We start from the raw sequence: 23,752 nt of genomic DNA on the forward strand, positions 1-23,752 counted from the left end.
ATTATTCTTCTGTTTTAAAAATCTCCACCCCCACCCGGCTCTGGGAACGGCAACAGTGGCAGTATCACAGTATAAATAGTGAATAGCTGAAATGAGCAGTGCATGAATACCTAATAGCCTGAAATTTTCTTGCATAAACTGCTCAACATTTATCAAATATATTCGCAAAAATATGCGTATAAATGAGTCAGGACCAGAAATAACCGAATTAGTCAAATAGTTAGAYCACAACATATAATAAGTTTTACTCATTGAACATGTAACTTGTTTTGAACTTGGTTGTAAAATGTATTATTGCAAATCGCAGGCATTGTCCCAGCTATAAATGCCACAGGAGAGATCCTTCATCCTTCTGTGATACCACTAAGTTAGTGTGGGTAAGCAATAAAATCCATCCACAAAGGTTCACGTACCTTTGGAGAATATTAGGTGAATCTGGCCAYTTTACCATTAAAATCTTGTGTTACAAAGTGCAGGCTCTTTTAACTGGTTTCAGCAACATGCAGTTTACTATGTTGAAGTCTATCCTTCAATCCTGCACATCATTTCTATCCATCTGATTATATGCCTGCCTGTGTGACCCAATGTAACTCTGACCTCGCTGTACAACTGCATTTTGACAAATGGAGAAATGTTGTCGTTTGATGGACAAACTAACATTTAACAGAGTGCTAACATGCTATCATATGCAGATACTACATTTCTCTTTCTTTCTTTCTTTCTTTTAAAACATATAGTTGTGCAAGCCCAGTTAATACATGTTTGCAACCAGCAGGTTTGTATATACAAGTAGACATTTAGGCACCTAAATTTGTCCTGACAAATGCAGGCATGTTAATGTAACTTGCCGAAGTTCCATAAAAAAATTGTGTAGAATCTGAAGAATATGCATCAACTGACAGATTATGGCTGTAAATCAGAAGTGTGGACATGTGCCTAAAGACAGAAAATATTATTTGCTATAATAGATAGTCTGTGTTTTTGCATTAATAATACAAGTTGATTTACAAAGTCTCTATAAAAATTGTCAGCAACATAAAGTGAAAACTCCCTGCTGAGCTTATAGCAGATTCTGCAGGACTGTACAATTACTGCTGTGCTTTATTGTATTTGATTTTTTTCTTCAGAGACCTCATGTTCAGCTTGAATAGAGATACAGCAAGAATAGTCTACCAAGCTTAAAAGAAAAAAAGAGGGAAAAAAAGTTTTTGAAACTTTTTAAAGAAAATGTTAGTCCACTGTGAGTACAAAGGTTGCTGCCTAACAGAGAGAGAACTGCTGACCTTGCTGAGGAGCTCAAGCAAGAAGGGCCCCTAAAACATAGGAGGAAGTCTTTATTTCAGAAACTCATATTTGTCCAATAAAAGCTCAGCCAAAGAAACAAATCACTTGAAGTTGATATTAAATAAAAGCCTCGTTTAGAACAAAGAAGTAATCCTGTATTTCAGAAGGGTCAGCTTTTTTAGTGCTGATTTTACCCTCTGTCCACTGTTACACTGGTTACTAAATTACACCAGAATAGGTCAGAAAGATAGACTAGATCACATATAAAGCATCTATTTTCATTTGTTCTGGGGTTTTTCTGCTATACTGCTTTTTGTATCCCCTCAATAGTCTTTGTTATTTTTGGTGAAAGCTGACATCCAGATCTTCCATTGATACATAAACCAGCTCAGGTATGTGTATTTCAATAGTGCTATCCAATTTTATATGGATTAAAAAAACCCCGCACTGTGTGCCTACCTGGAGACATAGCACATACATTCAGAAGTTGTCTTTAGAGTGTTTTTAATCCTGAAGTCTAATAGGCTTTCTTGGAGATACTCTGTGTAAGTGTTGGTGGAGCTGGCATTAAACTGGAATATCTTGTTACCCAGGACATTTTGAAAATAAGAAACAAAAGCTAAAACTGAACACAAAATGAATCTTCATCTTGTGAAGGAATTCTAAGCTTTATTTAAATTAAAAATTGACAGCTTTAGTTCTCCTTTCTTGATATTTCAAGAGAAGCTGGGAAACCCAGTGGCCCATTGCACTAGTATGAAAACTTGGGAAAAGACTTTTTAGACCAGCAGAGAGCAGGCAGCTCTGCTTCTGGGTAGTCTATGTATGTGTAGTCTTTAATATTTCAGTTTAACTGTAAGAAGACAAAATAACGACAAAGTAAAAAGAGTAATTAGCAACTGATGAAATATGAACATGAAATATGGAAGAGAGGCTATAGCATAGTTACTTTAGCTCAGAAAAAATAGAAGTTATTTTTTAGAAACAGTTTTAATATAGTGTGATGGCAAGCCAATAACCATTTGCGGCATGCTCCCTGCAACCGTAGCAAAGTGCACACTCAGAACCTCAATTATTGGTTCGATAAAACATTCATTTACTTGAATTAGAGGTATTTATGTGAGTCAATGAGCAGAGTATTAACTAAGGAGCAGTGGTGAACAGCCTGGGCACGCGGCTGTGGCTACCCTGCAGCGTGGGCACGCGTGACCAGGTGTGCCCGTCCACGGCTGCAGGGCCCTGTGGGAGGACAGGGGCAGAGAGCAGGCTCGCGGCGTGACAAATGTGCTCTGCATCTTCCTTGCTACCATTTTGAGGGGCCTGTATGTGTGCCGACCACCTGTGTTCCCAGGATAGCACACCATACGGTGAAGAAGAAACTAGGTTAATTTGTTTACAACGACAGTTTGTTTTATTTCAGGTTTGATTTGGTTCAGGTAAAAGCAGCACTTGCACATCTCAGGTTTGTAGCGTCAGTCCACTTCATCTCAGGGCATGGAAGCATTGAAGAATCTCAGCTTTCATTACAGATTTTAGAGCCCTTTCCCTTGCTGAAGTAGTCTGAAGTTTACAAATCAGGATGATTGACTATGGATCTGGTGCTGCTTCACTGACAAACCAGTGTCAAGTTTCAAAGATCCAGTGTTTTTAAACATGTGTCCATAAAATATATAAACACCAAATTTCAGAGAAATGAAATAATTGCAGAGAAAAATGCTAACACATCCAGAAATAATGACATTTCTATATAGATGTATTAATGTAAATTAAGGGAGGGGATTGTTTCATTCACCTGTACTTGCAAATGTTGCCCTAACCTTCTGGGCCTTGGTTTCATTTTGCATGAAGTACCTTATTAAAGCTGTTAATCCCATGTCTGTCTGTCTGGAAACAGGACATATGGTTGCTGATTTGAGTGTGTGTATTCCGCCTCTATTTATCTAGTGAACTCAGGTAACAGTGAAGCCATGGYGTGGGCTGCAGTACAGCTAGCTGTTCCAGTTACGTACTCTGGGTTCTTGGACTGCCATTTGTTTGGAAGCTCAGGCTGCCGGATCTTTGCTGCTGTAGCTACGTTAGCTGATTAGGTTAAAGCCGACCAGGTGCCTACCTACGCTGCAATCACAGCTCCTGATTTACTTACTGACAAAAGCATTTGGGGAGGCACTACAAGCAGCAGAACAAGGCAGTACTATGTCACTCCTTGAAGCCATTCTTGCTAATTTATTGTTTTTAGCACTTCATGTGGATGGCTGCACAGACAAGCCACAGCAACATGTAAATTTAAGTTTTAATAATCACAGACCAACCATCAGTTTCTTACGAATTTGTGTCTATGGGCAGCGAAAACTTCATACCTCAGGTCGGTGGTGAAGAACAGATAAATAACTGTGTCAAGGTGACCTGAAAAAGCATTTCTAAAATTGAAGTGGACATACCACAGCAGAAAGGCAGAATGGTGTTTCTTTGGCCCTATCACAACAAATGCCTTTTGACTGCTTGCAATATAAAGCTTGCAAATGGAAAATACAGTTCAGTTGAATCTCAGCAGTGTTAAAGTCACCCCAATGTGGTATTCACACAACGTGGTACGGAACTAATGCAAGTTTTGCGCACAGAGAAAAGTCACCTTGTAAGTCAGAATCAAATGATACTAATGAAACATCTGACCAAAGGTGTACGCTAGTCTGTTTAGCATAGATTGAAAACAAGGAACAAAGAGAGCTTGTAGAAGAATAATTGCTAAACTGGTTGTCTGAAAGTCAACATTTGATGGTTTTCACTTACATTTGATGTTTTTTTCAGTTAGAGACCAACTCTGCTGCCTTTATATTCTTGATTGCGATATGCTTGCAAATGATAGCTGACAGTCCTGTAAGTAATGTTCATTTAAGGAAAGCTCGGACAGATTGTTACATATCAAGCTGCATGTTTAAATCCAAACAGAAAGAGACAAAAATAAATAGTTTCCAGGTCAGATATTAAACCTGCACAAATTAAACCACTGTATTTGATCTGTACAAGCATACTTGATTTTTCCCAAAGATCTGTGATAACAGGGTATTTTAGTAAACTACACAGATCTTAAAACGTGTTACTGTAATATCGTATGTTTCAGAGTGAAATGCATGATTGTCATCCTAGAAAATGTTTTCTCTCAGGAATATTAGTAGTGAATTGTTGATACTCATGCCCAAAGTAAACAAATAGGGCAAGTTTGGACCTGGTATAAGTGGATATATTTTGTTGCAAGGAGCTGAAACAAGGACGTATTGATATAGCTGTATGCTTTGTGTAAGAGAAGGTAAGAGCGTAAAGGTAAGTGATAAAAGAGGTCCTCTGTAATAAAGTAGCAGGACAAGGTATGGTGCTGCTTTTACTATAAAAAGATTCAGATCACTTGCACATAAACATTTCTTCTGTAAGAGTTATCGTAATAGCTATTTTCCAGGGTACTTATAAATATTTAGTATTCCTAAGTATTTACATATAGCCAGTTTGCCATCGCATCTTAGCATCCCAAATTTTTAGATACTATTTCCTCATACCACCCTGAGGAAGTGTTATGAAAGTGTTCTTTGTCTGTCAGCTCAGGAACTCAAACACAGAGGGACWTGCCTGCTGTCACAGAGTAAATCTGTAGGAAAGCAAGGAATTGAAACTGAGTCTTAGATCTCTCTTTTTCACTTAATTTGTTGCTACCAGCTACAGAAGAGGAGACCTTTATCATTTCTCAGTAATACCTCCTTAGAGCCAAAAGGAAACATCTTTAGAATTTGGACACCCTATTACATATTTGTTGCCAGAGTTTCTTAATGCATGAACATTTTCAAAATGAGAGAAAACAAACTGCAGGTTGTTCAGTTTGTTCTAGTCCTTTTGGAGGAGGTAAATTGCTCAAACCTAGACAGTTTTCAGGGAGGAATTAACTGTCCATGCAGGGCTATGCATTAATTTTTCTGATTCTGAATGAGATAGGCAAACCCTGTACAAAGCTTACCAATCCAGAGCTGTATTATTCTCTCCATCATCTGAACCTTGTGATTCTGAAGGAACTGGGGTGAGCTTTTAGAGCTGCTGGCTGTGCGTTTTCACTCATGCAAGTAATCCAGAGATGAATAGCCACACTGATGTCAGAGGGGTTTTGAGCCCGAGTGAGACCTCTTCACAGGACTAGGAATGGGCAGGCTGGTGCTCACAGCATTTTAAGAAAGCTGTGGGGGAAGCAATGCTTTAAGCATGCCTTTGGGGCTTTCTCCTGGACAGTGCGCTTTGCAAGTGCTGAGAGATATTTAGTTATTGATTATGTTCTTTATCTCCAATAAGATATTCGGATAACGAGCTATTTCGSTCGTCGTTCATTTTTGCCTTCTACTGCTACTCTGGTTCATCAGATGTGTTCAAAGTTAGTTTTTCTTTCTTTTTGCTTCCTGTCAAAGTCATTCAGAGCAGATAAATGTCAATGAGTTTCAAGAAAGCCCTAAGGGTCTAATTACTCATCTACACCGCTTTCAGAGCACTGTAGCACTACTAGCTTGGAACTGTGCAGAAGGGGTGAAAGAAATTTTTTCTGTAATTCTGTCTGTAATCCTGAATGTGACTGATACTTCAATTTTGTTATCTCTGGAAAACCAAAATACTGAAATGTACTTTTCTACTTTCAGGTGATGAAAAAACGGGGGGGAGAGAATTAAGCATAGGTCTTCCTCTTCAAGAGTTTGAATGTATTTTTGTGTCCCTTTTAAAGTTTTATATAACAATTAATTTCATACACACTATAAAAAATAAAAATTGTGTTTGTTAGAAAACCTTAATTAGAAAAACAAGGAAACAAACAGAAACATTCAATTTAACTTCATCTGTGTCAGCAATTTGGAAAAAGTTAGTGACATAACTTGCTGATTCTCCTTTAGTTAGTAATACCCAAGTTGAAGAGTGCTGTGGAAGAAACAGGTTAATAATTGTCATCAGTGTAGGATTTTGGTCTTGGATTTGTGCAAATGTTCATCACCAAGATAGTTTCGTCATTAATGTATTGATTGCTTAATGGTTCTTTCATGCTTCAGCACTCGTGTTCGTGTTCGGGGAGAAGCGCAGTTCTCTCTGCTGAATGAAATTCTCCTCAGATCTGCGTCTGTTGTGAGAGGTGACCGAATTGCCCCAAGGGCACAAGGGATTGTGCCTGTATCTTGAAAGACTTTTGGGAAGACTTGAAAGATAGTTTGAGAAAGGAATGAAAATCCTCACAGAGCTTTAACCAAACAGTCTTTTGCAAAAATAGACTTTTTTCTTAAATTTTTCTGAAGCAAGTTAAAATTAAAACCTTATACCCTGTCTGAGGCTGAGGGATGTTTGATGCTTGCATCACTTTTTTTTCTTCTCAGGATGTTACACTACTTAGATGTAAATAACCTACATGCAGTGTTTGGAAAACCTTATCTCTTGGACTGTCTAGTACAGCTGTTGAGCAGAGTGTGTTGAGAAGATTCTAGCCTGGTGTAAATTGTACCAACTGAAATAGAGATGGCTGGGGCAAAATTTAAATAAAAAATAGGAAATTTGGCATCTTTTCAGATGGCTTTCATATATTTTACTTCTTGCATGACTTATGTATGCATTTGTGAATGTTTTGCTGGAAGCAGATGTTTTCCCATTCTAGTAACTGTCTTGCAATAAAGGATAATTACTCCTTACACTATATTTGGTTTGTTTATCTTGCATTGACTTTTTTCCCCCAAGAGATCTAAAACTACTGTTCATAAATATATTCCTGTGATGCAGTTAGAAGTTTCTATGGTGAACAGAGAAATCAATTTTTCACCTTTTTTCCCCCCCACTTTTAACCAGGTAGACAAGAAAATTGTCCGCACAGAAATAGGAGTTCTACTTCGCCTTTCACATCCAAACATTGTAAGTTTAACCATGTTCAACTCCATGTCCTTTTTAAAAATTCTTTCTATTCCTGAGAGCTCCGTATTGACTGTTGTAGTCCTGCATATACAGACTTGTGAGAGCCTTGTGTTAAAGTTTTGAATTTTCCTCATACGCACATTAGCAGCTTGTTATGCAAGACTGTAAAATCATACTTTAAAATAAACTATTGATGTTCTGAGAGAATTTAGTGGAAAACTGTGCAAAACAAATTCTATAAATGAAAGGGGATATGGTATTATCAGTCCGTGGAGGGTGGGCAAGGTTTTACATTCAGCTTACTCTGAGAGATTGTCAGACGAGTGCTGACAGGTACTAAGGAAAGCAGTTTCTAAACCTCGTGTTACAGAGGGGTTGCTGAGGTGTGAGGAGTATGAAAACAACAAAAAGAAAATGCAGAATAGACAAAATTAGCAAAAAAAAAAAAAGGAAAGGAAAGGAAAAAGAGAGAACTTTTACAATAAGTTGGTCAACTGAAGGTAAATGACACCAATTTCAGCTGGTCCTACCTTCTGTTTTATTTGCTGCTGTTTTTTTCCTTCAGTTGGCCCTGTGATATGTATGCTCAGCAAATGAGAAAATCATTTTTGTTATCTTTTACCAGATAAAACTGAAGGAGATATTTGAGACCCCGACAGAAATCAGTCTTGTTCTAGAATTGGTCACTGGTGGAGAGCTGTTTGACAGGTGAGTGATCTATATGCACCTCATTCTACACATTGCACAAGGCTTCTCCGCTGCACATACTCTCCATGTTAGTAATTACTGGAGTTATTTCATCAACATGTGGTTTATTCACATCCATATTAAGCTGCAGGACTTGGCTTCAAATACACATTTGGAAATGTTATTACCAGGAGATCTTTTTGAAAGGCAAAATGAGTTGAAAATGGAGGAAACTGTTAGTAAATTCTAAAGAGCGCGTACTGTTGAAGGGAGGGTTCAGTAGGTGCGTAGTGTCAGGGTGTGCTAGACCAGACAAAAAGCAGGAAAAACTGGCAAAATCACACTGGCAAGTCAGCAAAAAATGTAGGAGGTGGCARTCATCCAGCCAGGAGACCAGTGTTACATCAGATAAAAAAGATGGTAAGCAGAGTGACAAAAAAGAAAGACTCTTTGGCATTAATTGTATTTATAAGACTTCTGTTTTTCCTAAAAACATTCTGCAAGATAGCTATTGAGTTCTGAAGGTAATTTACTCATAATGTTGCACATTCTTGCAGTATAGGTACCTATGTATAAAAAGAGAAAGTCTGTAATATTGTTGGGGTAATACTTTACTTTTAGGCGTTTGTTCTTTTAGAACAAAAGAAAATATAGAAATGTATATATAGAAGCATTTAATACTGGCTTGGGTAAGTCAGTTAATTCACTGAAGTAATCTAAGGAAGCTACAGTGCTTTACAAATCATGCAAGGACAAATTATTTAATCTTCCTTCTTCTGTGATTAAATTTTTAGTATTGCATTTTGTTATATAAACATGCATTGAAGACTTGGTATGAAAGGCTCTTTGACCCGAGAAAACAAAAACATATCTTTTTTTGTAGTGTGCTTATAGCTACAACCTTGAGATGAGCTGTTTCTGAAATGTAGCAACAAAAGCAACTCCTCCTGTAACATCTTAATTCAAACAGAAGAAAAATGCCTACTAACTCAATGTGCAGTGGAAACAGGAGAGATGTGCTGCAAGTGAAGCAACCGGTGCCCAGTCCTCAGCTAGAAAGGACCCTTTGCAAGGCGTCTTACCTTTCACATAGCCCTTTGTATGTGCACATGGTTTTGCATAGGATATTTTTCAGGAAAGCTGAGTACTGTACAGGAATCTCTGCTGGGAAGTGTTTGCCAAGGGAAAATAAAAATATGCCAGTGAGATGATTGATTTCTGAGTAGGCACCATATGTTTGGTAGAAGAGCTGAAGATGGAGCAGTGCACGTGATCCAGGATAGGGAATAGCATTATTTTATGGAACTCGGATTTAGTGTTATGACATTTTCAGCATTCTATAATCTTCTACTTGGGCTGTGATTATAGGATTTGAATTCTATGGTTTGATCTTTCCCTAAAATTGTGCACTTAATCCATGAGTTTAGCTGTTACAAGCTGCCTGACCATGCCTAGAACAGAAACAAAGCCATTTAATAACTTTCTAGAATCACGGTGCCCCCTTGTGATGCTAGGAATGAGCACTAATATCATGGGAGCTCTTCTGAATTAAGCATCCTACTTTTGTCCATATACAATAGAACTGAAAATTTTGGCAATAGGTTCTTATCTGAGCTGTGATTTGGAGGAAAAAAAACATAAGTTATTCTCAGCTGTTAAAGCTGACAATAAGAAAGTGACCAGGTTTAGTTCAGCTGGTTAGAGCGTGGTGCTGCTAATGTCAAGGTTGCGGGTTCAATCCCCGCATGGGCTATGCTGAGGGTTGGACTAGATGATCTCCAGAGGTCCTTTCCAACCTTACCATTCGAATTAGAAAATTAGACAACTCTGATTGGACTTCACTCTTCAACTTCAGTCTGAAAATAATTTAATAGAAATACGCAGCCAAGATGTTTTGTACTAATAACATAAATTAAATGTTGGCTGTCCCTTTCTTTCAGCCAGGCTGAAGGATTAATGCTCTCACTGTGCTATGCAGTGACAGTGACTGCCTCTGAGTTTTAGTGAGGGAATATTCAGCTTTTTTCCATAGGGCACGCTTTCTCCCTCACATTTAGTCTTTTTTATTTTATACACCTTTATTTCATGCCTGAGGGAAATGTTCTGATTTACCAAGAGGCCTCTGTGTGACTCCATTTCTGGGAGGAAGCTGAACCACACTGGGAAATCTCCCATTTGACAGCAAGGTAGCATGGGGTGCAGTCCAGGAGCTACCAGCACATCAGGAGAGCTCCCTGTGACCATCCTTAGGACAAGACTGGACAGCCAGTGGGCAGGCAGGACTGTCCTGTGGCTAGGGACTGCCCCAAGGGTTTTAGGYAGACAGCAAAGTAACTTCTGTACCTTGAAGGAGTTACTCGTGTGCCTCTTCCAAATTAGCTGTCAGTAGATGACAGCGCGAGACCTGTTGCACAAATACATCTGGTCTCCTTACTCTAAACATCTGTCTGTATTCATTGCTATTACCATTACTACTAGTCTAAATAATATGCAGCTACTTTTTATCTCACTATTTTACTGCTCTTTCTGCCACTCCAGATTTCCATTCATTCTTCTTCTGCATATTTGATTTGCAGATGAGCAATTTGTTTCACATATGCTTTCCCCTTATTGTGAAGATGACTTTACAAATACTTAAGATCTGATTAGTTTTCTGGAATCATGCTAGCATTATTTATGCACTGCTAGTTTCACACCCCTCTAACATAAAAGTTCTGGGTAATAAAATTACTCATTTCCTTCACCATATTTAATATTTCCATGAAGTCATCCGTGGTATGACTAAAATGAGTTTTTATTATGACAGTTTTGCAATTGTGTTACCCAAAAGGAGATAAATTCAAACAAAAGTATCCATTATACATCTCAGTTAACATAGCAGAAATCAGGCTGGTTTTCTAAAGGTTATTTTTCTAAAGGAAATCTTTTCTGCAGACTTTATAAATCACAGTCCAGGTCATAACCTAACATGTAATGTTCCGCCATCCCAAACATAACACATTTAACTCTACACCCAATTTGAAAGGTTTTATAAAATAGAACGTTTGCATGATGATTTTTGTCATCCCAGTAAGTGAGCAGTAACAAAGGGCTTTTGAAGACAAAGCTGTATACAAACTGACCAAAACTTAGGGAAAGGTGCGGTAGGTCTAAATGAACTGATACTTCAGCTATTTCCTAATACCCTTCTCCAGCCCAGTTCTAGCCCTTACGACTTTGACATTTGTTTGGCCCTTTTGTTTCAGTCCCGTGTGTTTAAAACAGCAATGCATGCTTTAAGTGCATTTAAAACAGTGGTGTTTTGACAGGGTCCTGAAGGACAACTCTCCTGGATGGAGCTGAATGCCCCAGCTGTAGCGTGTCAAGCAGCATATGGCAGTGTTTCTCACACTGCCAGAATACTGAGGGTAAGCTGCTGTCACACAGGTCCTTGCTGGGGCAGGTTCTTACTAAAAAGGCCAAAACAAAACAAAAATAGCATTGCTGTTCAAATGCATGGCGGAATGATCACACTAATGTTTACCCCTGCTTTCTCTGTCTGCCAGCATAGTCTTTTAAAGGACCTTTAACAAGCAGCTTAAATGAAAGGAAAGCTAAAGTTGCTCTGGTCTATACTGAAGTTTGTTTGAAGTATCCTTGTAGATAGGAAATTGCAGGACCAGAGGAAAGTGGTAACCAAAGGCCAATTTTCACCCCTCTCTTGCATCTTCCTTCTCACCTTATCTTCTTAACAAAGCATGCTGCAGAGCCGTAGTTCAGAGCATAGGCACATTTTTTATGTGAGAGTTTTGAGTGGTGGGAAGAGAGAAGGAAATGTGTTTTATTAGGTTTTTGGATGACTTCATATTATGCAATATGAATTGAATTGAAACAATAAAGTAATAAACATTGTGTGGGTACATTTAAAAGGCAGATTTATAATCAGAAAGCTGTAACATTTCACCTCTTCTTCATGTAACAGGAGAAAGCTAAAGGCAGAGTTGACTGCATTAACTCAGTAAGTGCTCTCAGATAGATGCACTGAATTATCTGAATTTGAGTTCAAGTAGATGGAATCAGACATTTTAATCTGAATCAAAAATCTCAGTGGAAGAAAGGTTTAATTCAGTGCCTTTAGGGGAGAGCAGAATGAATCTACTGCACAAAAATTTCCAGGGAAAGGTAGACCCTGAGGTTGCATCTCATTTGTATAGGTAAACGGTCTGTTAAAGTAATTGCTTTTTTTAAGCATTTTTGTTGATAATCAGTAAATCTTGAACTGTTCAAAAGTTTGATTAGATAAGTACCCTGTAGCCTCTTCTCATTTTACTGTATTAACCCCTTTGGTTATTATTATGTCTTCATTTTTCTCTATAGTTCTTCCTTTTTAGAATAATGATGGTTCCTCTTAGGTTTATTTCAGTTACATTTTTCTCTTGTCTGTTCCTTTTGCCCATTTACACCTTCACCATTCTTTACTTAAGTGTAATTTCTTGATACTGTTAACTTTGGCTTTCTTTTCTATAATACCAGATTTTTGATGACTTTGTTGCTCTGGCTTTGCTCCTACCAATAAACCTATGTATTGTGTCAGGCAGTTACAGGTTTTGCAGCACAATGAAGTCTGATTTCTGTCTTTCATGAGCTATCTTCTTTTGGGAACTGGTCTTTTTTGTTCAGGTTTTATTGATATTTATTGCTTTTTGTTTCAGTGCCTGATATATATCTTTTTGAAATGCTAATTTCAGCAAAAAACCCACAACACTGCTTTAACTTTATTTTACTCAGAATGCCTGAAAATTAATATGAATAGTTTTAATTAGCCTCTTTTTTTTTCTCTTTGAAAATGTTATGGCAGTCCATATGTTCTCCTTGTCTGAACTTTCATGCCTTGACCACAGACTTTTGTTTCTTCCTTTGCTTGTTGATTAAGCACGCTTAACATTATCTAAAAATATTGCTTATGGTTGACATACTCTTGACTTGCTTCCATTTCAAATTTCATATAATTTCCTTTGAGACATAAGTTTAAGCTGATACTACTTTTCAAAAAATCCCTGAGGCACACCCCCTTATTTCTGCTTGTGGAAGTTGGAATTGCTGAGGGACATCAAAAGTACTAAAGGAATTCAGGAGTCACTGAAGTGTATGCCTTGTAGTAAACTGGTGGCAGAGAGCATCATCATCTTCATTTTAAGCACTTCTCTCATTCTGTGGTGGCAGCTTGTCTCCTGAGTGTGAGTTAAAAGGGTCCTTTGGACTCCCTTTTCCACATGAGCAAGATATAGTCCCTAACTCTGGACTGGCAAAAAAAACCCTCTGACTTGACACTCCATTCTTTAAGTAGTGAAAGGCAGACTTAACACACAAATTATCTTTGATAAAAGCTCCCCTGGATGTCATAGTAACTCATTCAATGTCTCTTGATTTCAGCTGCAGTAATGTTAAAAAACAGTAATTTACAGAATAAAGAAATGCGTGTTATTGTTCATTTGCATTCTTTCTAGAGTTTTTTTGGATATTTCCTTCCTGTACAGAGTGGTAGTAATGTCTTTAAGCATGTTTGTGGTCAGCATCTTACTTTCTAACACTGGACAGAATTACTCTAAGCAAATATCTACTTGACTGCAATATTCTTTTAAGATGAGAAATAGTCAAATTCAAGTAATTTTTTGTAAATGTTTATATGTGATATAGTGTTTAGAGTATGACCAGTGCATACGCTTAGAGTTAGATGAAACGTTAAGAACCAGAACACAGACACTTTTGGCTTTATAAATGAAGAAACAGTTCAAGCCGTGATGATGGTGCAGTTATAATACTGCTTGACTTTTAAAAAGTGTCTATACCTGTGCCTTCTAGTGAGAAAAGAGTCTCCTCTGAGAGTTTTACTGGCTGCTTGCCGCTTTCTAAATGTGAACTGATGTAATACTAAAGCTTGCTGACAGGAACATAAAAGCAAACCAAAATGTTTTAGGAAACAATATAGTTATCGAAATATTCAGAGCACCAAATGTTTGTTCTAAATGGTAAATAAGTTCATATTGTGAAAAAGATCTGAAAAACAAATCCTTTTCAGATAATGCACTTCTCAGTTCACTGTTGAACTTAAAGATACCTAACGTCTGGAGCAAGGAGTGTGTTACCCATCCATATACTGTAGGAGGTGACAAAGCCACTGTAGGAGGAGTGATTCAGGTCAATCTAAAATTGTCCTGAATTGGCTAATGAGAAGACGCTTAGGCACTGAGACCTAGAGGGGTATAATCTCCATATACATTTTTATTCATTAGCCAAGCAATGTCCTGTTTCAAAACKTGCTGGCCATTTGTCTACGTTTCATCCTTGTTGGGAAGTAAATGATGTCCCAGAATGAGCTTGAGGGCAATGTGTTTCAAATGTTGTGACAGCTAAAGCTGTGCTGTTATGGCAGGCAGGGCAGGTTATTCACCTGTGCTCAGGCACCATCCTCAAACAACTTCCCTCACGAGCTAGGGAATTAGATTTAGCTTCAGTATTAGGAAAATCCTTCTTTTAGCAAATTTGGCTAGAAGCTGATTCCTTCTTTATAACAAATTTTGACACCTGGAAGACCTTTATCCTCTTGCTCTTTTCATATTCTGGAGTAAATGTTCTCAATTCCTTCAACCTGTCATCCTTGGTCATGTTTTCTATGTCACACTTTGTTACTCTCCTTTGAAATTCCTCCACATTTCCACACCTTGCTTAAGCATGCTGCCCGAGGCTGGACAAAGGGCTCCAGCCGAAGCCTCACCAGGACTTAGCTGGGTAGCTTCATCAGTTCCTTCATTGCTGCTCTTCCCCGCCTTTCCCTGGCCGCCACATCCTTTGCAAGCTGTCAGTGACTCYGCTTCATCACCTCCCGCGCTAGACAGAAGCCATGAAAAACAGAAGGAATTTAGCTTCTGGTAATGTTGCCTTACATATTTGTGGGTATAAAAAAAARAAGTAACACAAAAACATTTGCGTTTGACAGATTAGTTTGAACTGCCAATTTATGAGCACTGGAAAGAAAGACCATCGTTTTTAAAAATGTCTGCTAAAATAAAGCGCTTGAAAGACGAGCCTGGCTTTTTGAAAATGATAAGCACTGAACTGTTCTTACCGACATCAGTGCAGACAGCTGGGTGATCAGTACTTTTGAAGATGTGGCTATTTGTCTAATCTAACCTTTTAATGTATAATTCCTTATTTAGCTACAAGGTTTTTCCTGTTCTAGGGGAACACTGAGTGGGAAATACAAGACGAGTAGAAGGGGAGAGAAACCCTTTGTATCAGATATAGAGAAAGATTCCAGATTTCCTAAGTTCTCCTGTGTTGCCCTGGTTATCAGAAATTMTCTCTCACTTTTTAATGATGGAGGGAAAACATGTCCTGTATCAAGTATTAATTGATATTATTAAAGTAATTAATAGTATTGAGGGTATTAAGTAAAAACTACTTGACTTTGATTCAGATTCARGCCCAATTCTATATTTCCTGTATTCCTTCTTCAGATCATGGGTGGACAGTCACTAGTGGCAGTAACTGCTGTTCTCCATTGAATTATAAAAACAGCCTTAAAATAGGGGAGAATCAGCAAGCTGAATCAGATCTATGATATTTATATCCATTACTCTTCAACGCTGTAATGTGGAAAATGAATATTTACAGAGAAGCATTACTTTCTAACTAAACAAAGGTATCAAAGGAACAAGGGATTGAAACCTACCTCAGTACAGATATTAGCCAATGTATCTACTCATTGTGAAGGTATTCCTTGTGGAAACCTTTCGAACAGAATAATGTCATTTCCTTTAGCCAGTTTCTGACTATTTTCCGGTCTTATCTTGTAGAAATGTTATCATTTCATTTTAAAATGATGTTTGCATAAGAATTATTTAAGTGATTAGGTGCAGAAAAAATACCCATGCCAACCAAAGAATTTTAGATAAATGAAAATTTATTATATGCAATGAGAGATTTTGAAGAATGATAACCCTCTATTAATGCTGGAACAGGTTTTGTAGCCTTTATGTAAGCCAATGTCTCACTGAGGCTGTACATGGTATAACAGGATGCAGCCCACAGGTAACACGTGATACAAAGGTTTTGGATAAAAGTCTGCTAGAAGTAGAATGAAAATGATCCTGAAAAGCATCTAGTCTTTTTCTGATGTTGTAAAATTTATGAAGAATGATCTAAAAAAATAAAATACAGAAAAGGCATGAAGAAAGAGAAAGAAAGTAGGGAATTTATGAAATAACAGAAAGTAAGAATAAAATTTTATAGTTTTTGAAGGCTAAATATATTTAACAGGCCTTTTGCAAACTAAATTATATGGCTCTAGATTCATCTAATTTTGAAATGCAACCAACTCCACAATGCAGAGAACTAATATTTATAGTAGTAATATTGAATAATTACTGAAAATTACAAGTTTTAGAATGACTGCTTAAATTGATTAGCATAAAAGCCAACTGCATTTATCAGTCTGAGAGAAAGAAAGGACTTTCTACGCTCAGATTTCAGACTAAGTCAGAGGATGGATCGAGTAGCCTGTGTAGGAAGGAAGCAGTAAAGTAAAGTTACGAACAGAAGTAGTAAATTGAGAAGAGGAGGGAGGAAAAAGTCAATTTGTTAAAGTGGGTAAGATTTCGTTGGTCACCAGGAGTCATAAGAATAGCTTGTATTTAAGATTGCACTAATGTTTTTGCACTGGATCCCCATACCCAAGAAAAACGTAAGAAAGAGACTTCAGTTTTGTCATCAAAGAGCTGGAGAAGTGCCCGTTTGTTGCACGTTTTGGTTCCTCTTCTGAATTAGTTCTTCTGCCTCCTGGTACTCTCAATTACAGGTTTCTTCAGTCATGACTATTCAAGACTGTGACTGGGCTGAGGACTGTGCTGCACCAGAAAGGAGATGCAACCTTTCTTTTTTCTTAGCTGAGAGATTGAACTTTTTAAGAAGTAATGTCAAATTATGAATGAGAATTTAAGGTATTTTCAGTCTTGATCATTTGAGAATATTTGCAGCAGCGTTCACTTGGTTTGCATTCCAAAGTGGAGACCAGCCTCTTCCCTGATGGCTGTCTGGGATGTATAGAAATTTGGTTTGTTCATCAGCGCGTCTGCCACCCTCCTCAGAACAGCTGTTGAGCCAGAAAAAAAAGCATTTCTGCCACACATCAACTTAAACGTATCTCCTGCCAGAGCAAGGTGGGCCTCTAGCATCAGTCATTCCTGCAGTCAGGAGACGTTGCTCTCCCCAGGTGGCTGAGATCTCTTTGCATTTGTATTTAAGGGCTAGATAACGTGTTACCAGGGGCTACAGTGAAACCCCCCCGGAAAACTAAAGGATATATTTTGTCAGAAACCTTCCAGTACTCAGAGGGAAGAAAAATAGTAGAAAGACTGGATGGGAGCTGGCAAGCATTACTGCAAGTTGTTATATTTCTCAATATATATTGAAAATATATTTTTCAAACAAATTATGTATATTATTCATGCATGCTTGGAAAGGTAAGATTAAATCAGTCAGCATTTTGAGAGACTTGATGCTTGATGTCATGGCCCCAAAGAATGCACTGTGTCCTAGGTGCCACAAAATCACTTACTTTCTAATATGTAGCTAAAACAATATTCTCTTAATGTACAACTAAACGACATAGTCACATTCCCGTAAAATGCACTGAAAAGAGTCTTGAGCTGACGGAATCACTCTGGAAATGTTATATGGTGCTTTCTTTAGATTTTTGTTTATTGAAAAGTTGAATAACTAAAAATTTCTGATGCAATATAATTTCAAAAATTAAATTTAAAATATAATCCATTATAAAGAAAAGTAAAACCCAAAAGTTCTGCAAAAAGTGAAGGGCATTTGAAGTCATGCAAGCCTAATTTAGTACATATAAACCCCTGAAATATTAATACTTTCATCAGTATTTACTTTGTTAGGTGTTTGGCTATGTACAATGTAAATAACTGAATCAGCATATTTCAATAAATGCATATATGCAACTATAAAAATATGATTCTACACAAATGTGATTAGAATCTGAATAATGTATTTCACCAATGTCATATGCTTGCTTGCTCCAGAGTGTCTTACTCAGTTTGAATCCCTATCTTGACTTCATTGATTGTGATCCCAAATTTGGCCTTTTGGCCTACCTGGCTCCTTCATTTATGTATTAAAGACAGTATTTAATTAGCTCCTTGTTGTCATCGTTTCTTTCTTCTGAACTCTCAATGAAGATTTCATCTTTCTTCATCTGCGCTTTTCTTAAGGAACGGCCTGTAAGCAAGGTATAATTATGTTTCTTTTTCATAATGACAAAATAAGATATGCCTGTAGGTTTCCCCTCCCCTTATGAAAGAAGGGCAATAAGGCAGTGTTCATCTGCAGGCTGAAACCAAAATATTCTTGTGAAGGAGAGGTTTTGTCAGTCTCAGGTAGGAGTGCTGTGTAATAACCTACCATTTGCCTCCTGCAAACTGTCACATGGAAGATGCAAAAACACTTATGCAAATGATCTTCTGGGATTAATATTGTATCTAAAATGCCGGAGAGTCATCTTCCAGTCCTCTTTCTTGTTGCCTTGCATAGAGCCAGTTTTGAGTTTTACAGCAGAGTGCCCTTAAAAATAAGTTTTCATCTTTAGCAAGTAGTATGTCTTATCTCACTTTATTGCTGTTACAAAAGAAAAGGCTTTCTGTTTGCTAGAATAATATTAGTTAAGGATAGATTTGTATTCACAGTAAGTCTAGTTTCTAGACTTCTGAAAAAACTAGAATGTAACTGCATGGGACATAAGCTATGCACATGTAACCTAATGGGATGAGTTGTGTGCAAAACACTATTTTCTACAGTTGTTTTTTAATGCTCTGCTGAAGCATGACCACACACGTCATTACGTTGCGTCTATTTAATGTATAGTGTAAATTCACAAGAGCTTTGTCTTTAATGTCTACGTACTACTTCTGTTGTGTGTTTAATGTTATCAATATTGACATACAGTTGTCTGAACTATAGTTGTCAGGCCAGGGTGGTCTGATCTTCTAAAAACTGTGGATAGGACGCCAGTTTTGAGCACCTCTTTGATTTCTGTTGTTTCAAGGAGTCGGGTGATGGGTAGTTCTCCTTCCGGCACGGGGATGGCGTTGGCAGGAAGCTAGGAACTTCTTTGATTTTGGGGWGTGGAAGGGAATGCAAGAAATGAGGCTGCAGTTAGGAGATGTCATTTTTTTTCTTTTGAAGTTGTATCTCCTTGGAGAGGAAAGAATAGAATGAATGTTAGCTATTAGACTGTATGKTAAAATTAGAAATTCATCAGCTCCAGAGAGAAATGTAAATTGAGTCATTACTGCATTGCCATGTTTTTCCCTGATTTTAGTCACGTACATGGGAAAATCAGAGAAATTTAAATGCTGCTGCTTAAAGGAGCCCGCCCTTGTGCCCAGCACGTTTCTGAGGCCGCGTGCGCGGGGTGATCTCACCACTGTTCTGGTGTGCTTGCYCAAGGCCCAGGGAGACGACCTGTTTCCCCTGCCCACGAGTCRAGGGCTCTCCTCGCTTGTGACGCTGCTGTGCTCTGGCATATTGGGATTAAACCCAGAGCACTTTTAGCAGGTTGGCATTCATGCAACAGTTCTACATGCGGCCCTGTGCTTTGTGGGGTTTTTTCTTGCAGGACATTGTGGAATATATTCTAAAAAATAGTATGGAAGCAGAGGGTCAAACTAACACAGCCCCCCTCTTTTAGGGAAAAGGACCTACTGGTGSCATTGGTGAGTGTAGGAAGGTAGGCTGGTGATCCCACTGCAGAGCGTCCTGATCACGGAAGTCATTAGCATGAACAAAATTATGTGCATGTTACACRAGATCCCAGAGCTGACAGGAGGAGCAGTTTTAGTACCTTGTTACCAAGTTTGAAATTTCTCTTGTTAATGTCTACCGTAACTTACTAACGGTTGTAAGCTTAACAGAATTATTATACTGTGAATGCTTTTAATACTTAAAATCCTGTAAAACAAGGTTTAACGTGCTTATTGTGCCATGGAGGGAGGAGCTGCTTCGCATCAGGGAAGGTGGGACAGGGAAGAAGTCAGTATTCTCAGAAATGCTTGTGAATGCTAAAGTCAGGAACCCACCAGCTAAGCCGAAATATCTTTTTGAATTTAAAAGGAGGAAGAAGACAAACTAGTATATATGGAGGATAAAAGACCCAAGTGGGAGGGCCACTGGCGCTCAGTTTGCAGAATAATCTACCAGAGGAGGCGAGTTCAGAGACCCTGAGATAGCTACAGAGGAATCCTACTTTCAAGCATAATACAGAGTTGTACTGTGTATTTTATTACTTTTTGTAATCTCCCTCCTAAACTTGAGACTAAAAGCCTAACGTAATTTCTTGCTCGGTAAACTTTATTGGGTTTTGTTCTTCTGGGGGCAAGTTCAAGTAATCTTTCCACGATGGTTTAAACAGATTACCAAAGTAACGGAAAAGTGAATCAGTACACATGGGATGGTAGCTGAAAGGCTAGCAGGAAAAACATTGATAGAAGTAAGCCCCTCCAAAATTACACAGTCGAGAAATCATGGCAAAATGGAATAAGTCCTATTAGAGAAGGTTTGCTTGCTGTTACCTGGTACCAGATAGGTAGACTTAAAACAAACAAACAAAAAAAAAAGTTATCTGTGAACACAATGAGTTTTAAGGTAAAGTAATTGTAGTTGCTTAGGACAATCCTATATAGACTATTGTCCACAGTGCCATGTTTGCTAGATATGTCTTTGGTAGATTATTATTTTTACATTGATTCATATTACACCAAAGGTTCTAGAGAGTAATGTTCTTCGTGTGCATTTAGTCAAAATTTTTCTTGTCATCATAGTAAAACTGTAGGGAATTGCTTTAGAGGTAGCTCAGTATGAGTCTAGTAATTAGCAGAAGAGAAGTGGTGAAAAAGAATGCTGCAAAAGGGGAGTGGGGACAAAGGAGGATACCCTTATTGGCACAGACTGAATCCTGTTCTGGACCCTGTGACAGAAGGTTTCTAGTGGCACTGAAGACTGTTGACTTCACTCATTACAGGTTTGTTATTTTCCTGAATGATGAGGCTCTTCCTGCTTGTTTTGTAAAGTTAGTTAGTGTGCTTGCAGTAGATCACTTCAAAAAACATGTAACTAGGCACCACAAGTACTGCTTCTAGGACAAAAGCTSTATGTGTTTTCTTGAGCTTTGAAAAATCAGTATGGTATAAAATCAAAACTTCAGGTCAAAGGTACTTCTGATGTAACTTTCTGAGGGAGAACTATTGTGTTTAGTTAGATGTACTGGTAAAAATACTGCTATACTTTTTCTTAACTGGAGCATTAATAAGTTTTAATGATAGATCACTGCGCAAATCAGTATGTTCTGTTGACCTTGTTTAATTGAACTGTGCATTTATTTTTGGGTTCATTCTGTAATGGCAGTTTATATTCTGGAAGAAGGTGTGATGTAAATCCTGAATCAGCCTCCAAACTCTGTGTCACTGCTGGAGTTCTTCTGAAGGAGTTCTAGTAGTACACCTGGGCTTTGGGAGGGAACTCCATTCACCTTTGCTGCCCTTTATGGATATTTCTGAAATGCAGCACTTTAGAACATTGCCTTAAGAAGGAGAAACATTTACTGGGTAAATGTTTTATCATTATAAGGTTCCAAGGAAATAACATTATTAAAGAAGAAAGTTGGGTTTTTTTTTTGTTTTAACATAATCGAACCAATAGAAAAGGGAAAAGGAGATTATCAGAGATCTTTGAAACAGATAAATATTACTGAACTCACCATAAGCTGCACATGGTCAATACGTTTATCAAATCAAGGTATTAAGTGTAATGTATATAAAATAAACATAGTATACTGGAGATGTACATTAAGAAGTTTTAATACAAGCCCTTTCTTTCGAGTCCCACCTTGAACAATTCAGATCTTTGTGTGGACATAGCTGGGATTTTTGTTTGTTTGTTTTTGGTTTTTTYCCTAAATGAGGGGAATAAAGGAGTGCTTAAAATGGCCTAAGTWAACTACAAATGTGAAAAAGCTGCTCCTAAAGGATACCTGGATTGTCTGAGGGTAACTCAGGTTCCCTGAAGTTTAACTTCTATAGAATTCCAAAATGTTTCAACTGAAAGTGTGTATGTTATGAATTCCTAACTGGATTGGTATTTTAACTCCAGCTTCTTACTTAAYTGGGAATCACAGATAACCTGGATTACAAATGGACTGGTTTTTATTCTTTAGGGAGCATTACAGACTCCCAGGTGTACGTAAATTTGATTATTTTCTAGTTCACTTTTCAAAATAAGCTTTTACTTACACAGTTTATTTACTTTAATCCTTAACGCACTTTCTCTTGTTGCTTTTTCTGTAGGATTGTGGAAAAGGGTTATTACAGTGAACGCGATGCTGCTGATGCTGTTAAACAAATCCTGGAGGCAGTTGCTGTGAGTATTATCTAGCATCATCTGCTCAGCACCTAATCTTTCACCTATGATGACTCAATAAATGCTTAGGTGTAAAAGAAGCAGAGAAGTTCACTGGAGAATAGTCCACACAAGTTTCCTTCGATCATTATTTTTATATTGATTTTTTTTTTGTTATGGTAGTGGTACTGTGAAGGGAAGTAAGTGACCTTGAATGGCCATCAGCAATACATTTAGTGCTCATCTGTTAGAGCTGAGTGAATGTTCTTTGCCTTTATGCAGTGTCAAGAACCTGTGGAGTTCAACACTGATATTTTAGCTCTAAAAGTAATCTGAAATCACTGACACTTACRTAATCTCCCGTTCATTTTCTGCAGAGTACGTAGCCGTAATTTATTGGGAATTTTAAACAAAAGAGAGTGCATTACTCTGCCTCTCACCTTAGAAGGATAATAGATCGGCTGAACATGTTAGATGGTGCAGAGGTATACAAGAATTCAAGTTAGAGATTTGTGCAGAATGTTGCCACGAAAACAGTTATGCTTCATTTGCAGTCATTGCCTGAAAGTGAACCTTCACACTTTTTGACGCTGTGCAGATGCATTCAGAGAAACAATGTTCAAGGACACACAGCAGGGAAGTGTGGACTCCTGGGAAGGTGGATAGTATAGGTTACAAAGTATCTAATCAAAAATTAATTTTCACCGTTCTTCGAATTACACATAGTCAGGATGACAGTAATATTGAGAGAGATCAGAATAAAGTTTGGGGCCAGTAGGTTGTGCAGTGCTTAGTATAGATTCTTCCTCTACATTTTGTGTGATTTTTAAAAATTTCAGGTTTTGTACAGTTGTTTCACATTCAAAAAAGAGAGAAACAAGCCTTCCATGGCCCAGCATAGCTTAGAGGAAGGTATAAACATCTTTGAGACAGTAAGAGGAAATCTTCTAATAGTTACATTTAGTATTGCTGTACATTATCAATATTTATTAGTCAGTTGTAACTCTCCCATCTGATTTCACACTAGAGTTCACTAGGCCAGCAGTCAGATGCTGGGAAAGTGCATAAGAAATTAATTAGTCAAATTTACAGTTTACACGCTGGCATTGATCATTCCTGGTGCGGAAGAGAGGGGTCATACTGGACAAGGATAAACAGCCCAGCTGGGACACTCAGATGACTTCAGAGTAATAGTAATGCAGAGGCTGTTTTACTTTGTGAAAGAGAGATGCACACGAAAGATTTTGCCTTTTGCAGTGCCTGGTAGTCTGACTTCACAGTCAGTGAATATATTTTGGTTTTATCCAGTGGCACTGTGTGGTTGTATACAGCAAATGTTTGAAGTGAGATGGTCAGGTAAGAGACTGTGAAGACCTTGGAGTAGATAGAAGTGCYCATGGGAGTGCAAATAGTGCAAGTGGGAAGG

The 23,752-nt window shown here is 37.9% G+C and overlaps 1 protein-coding gene across 1 annotated transcript in view; it reads left to right on the forward strand.

Annotated features, from left to right (window-relative positions):
- Nucleotides 1-23,752, forward strand: part of CAMK4 (calcium/calmodulin dependent protein kinase IV) — a 173,857-nt gene that overhangs the window by 83,144 nt on the left and 66,961 nt on the right. Inside the window, exons 3-5 of the mRNA XM_085305348.1 lie at nucleotides 7,132-7,194; nucleotides 7,820-7,902; nucleotides 22,275-22,347. Coding sequence (XP_085161474.1) covers nucleotides 7,132-7,194; nucleotides 7,820-7,902; nucleotides 22,275-22,347 — 219 coding nt within the window. The remainder of the gene's footprint in view (nucleotides 1-7,131; nucleotides 7,195-7,819; nucleotides 7,903-22,274; nucleotides 22,348-23,752) is intronic.

This window comes from Rhea americana, unplaced genomic scaffold, assembly GCF_003343005.1.
Source record: "Rhea americana isolate MKP2758 unplaced genomic scaffold, rheAme1 scaffold_22, whole genome shotgun sequence".
NCBI lineage: Eukaryota > Metazoa > Chordata > Aves > Rheiformes > Rheidae > Rhea > Rhea americana.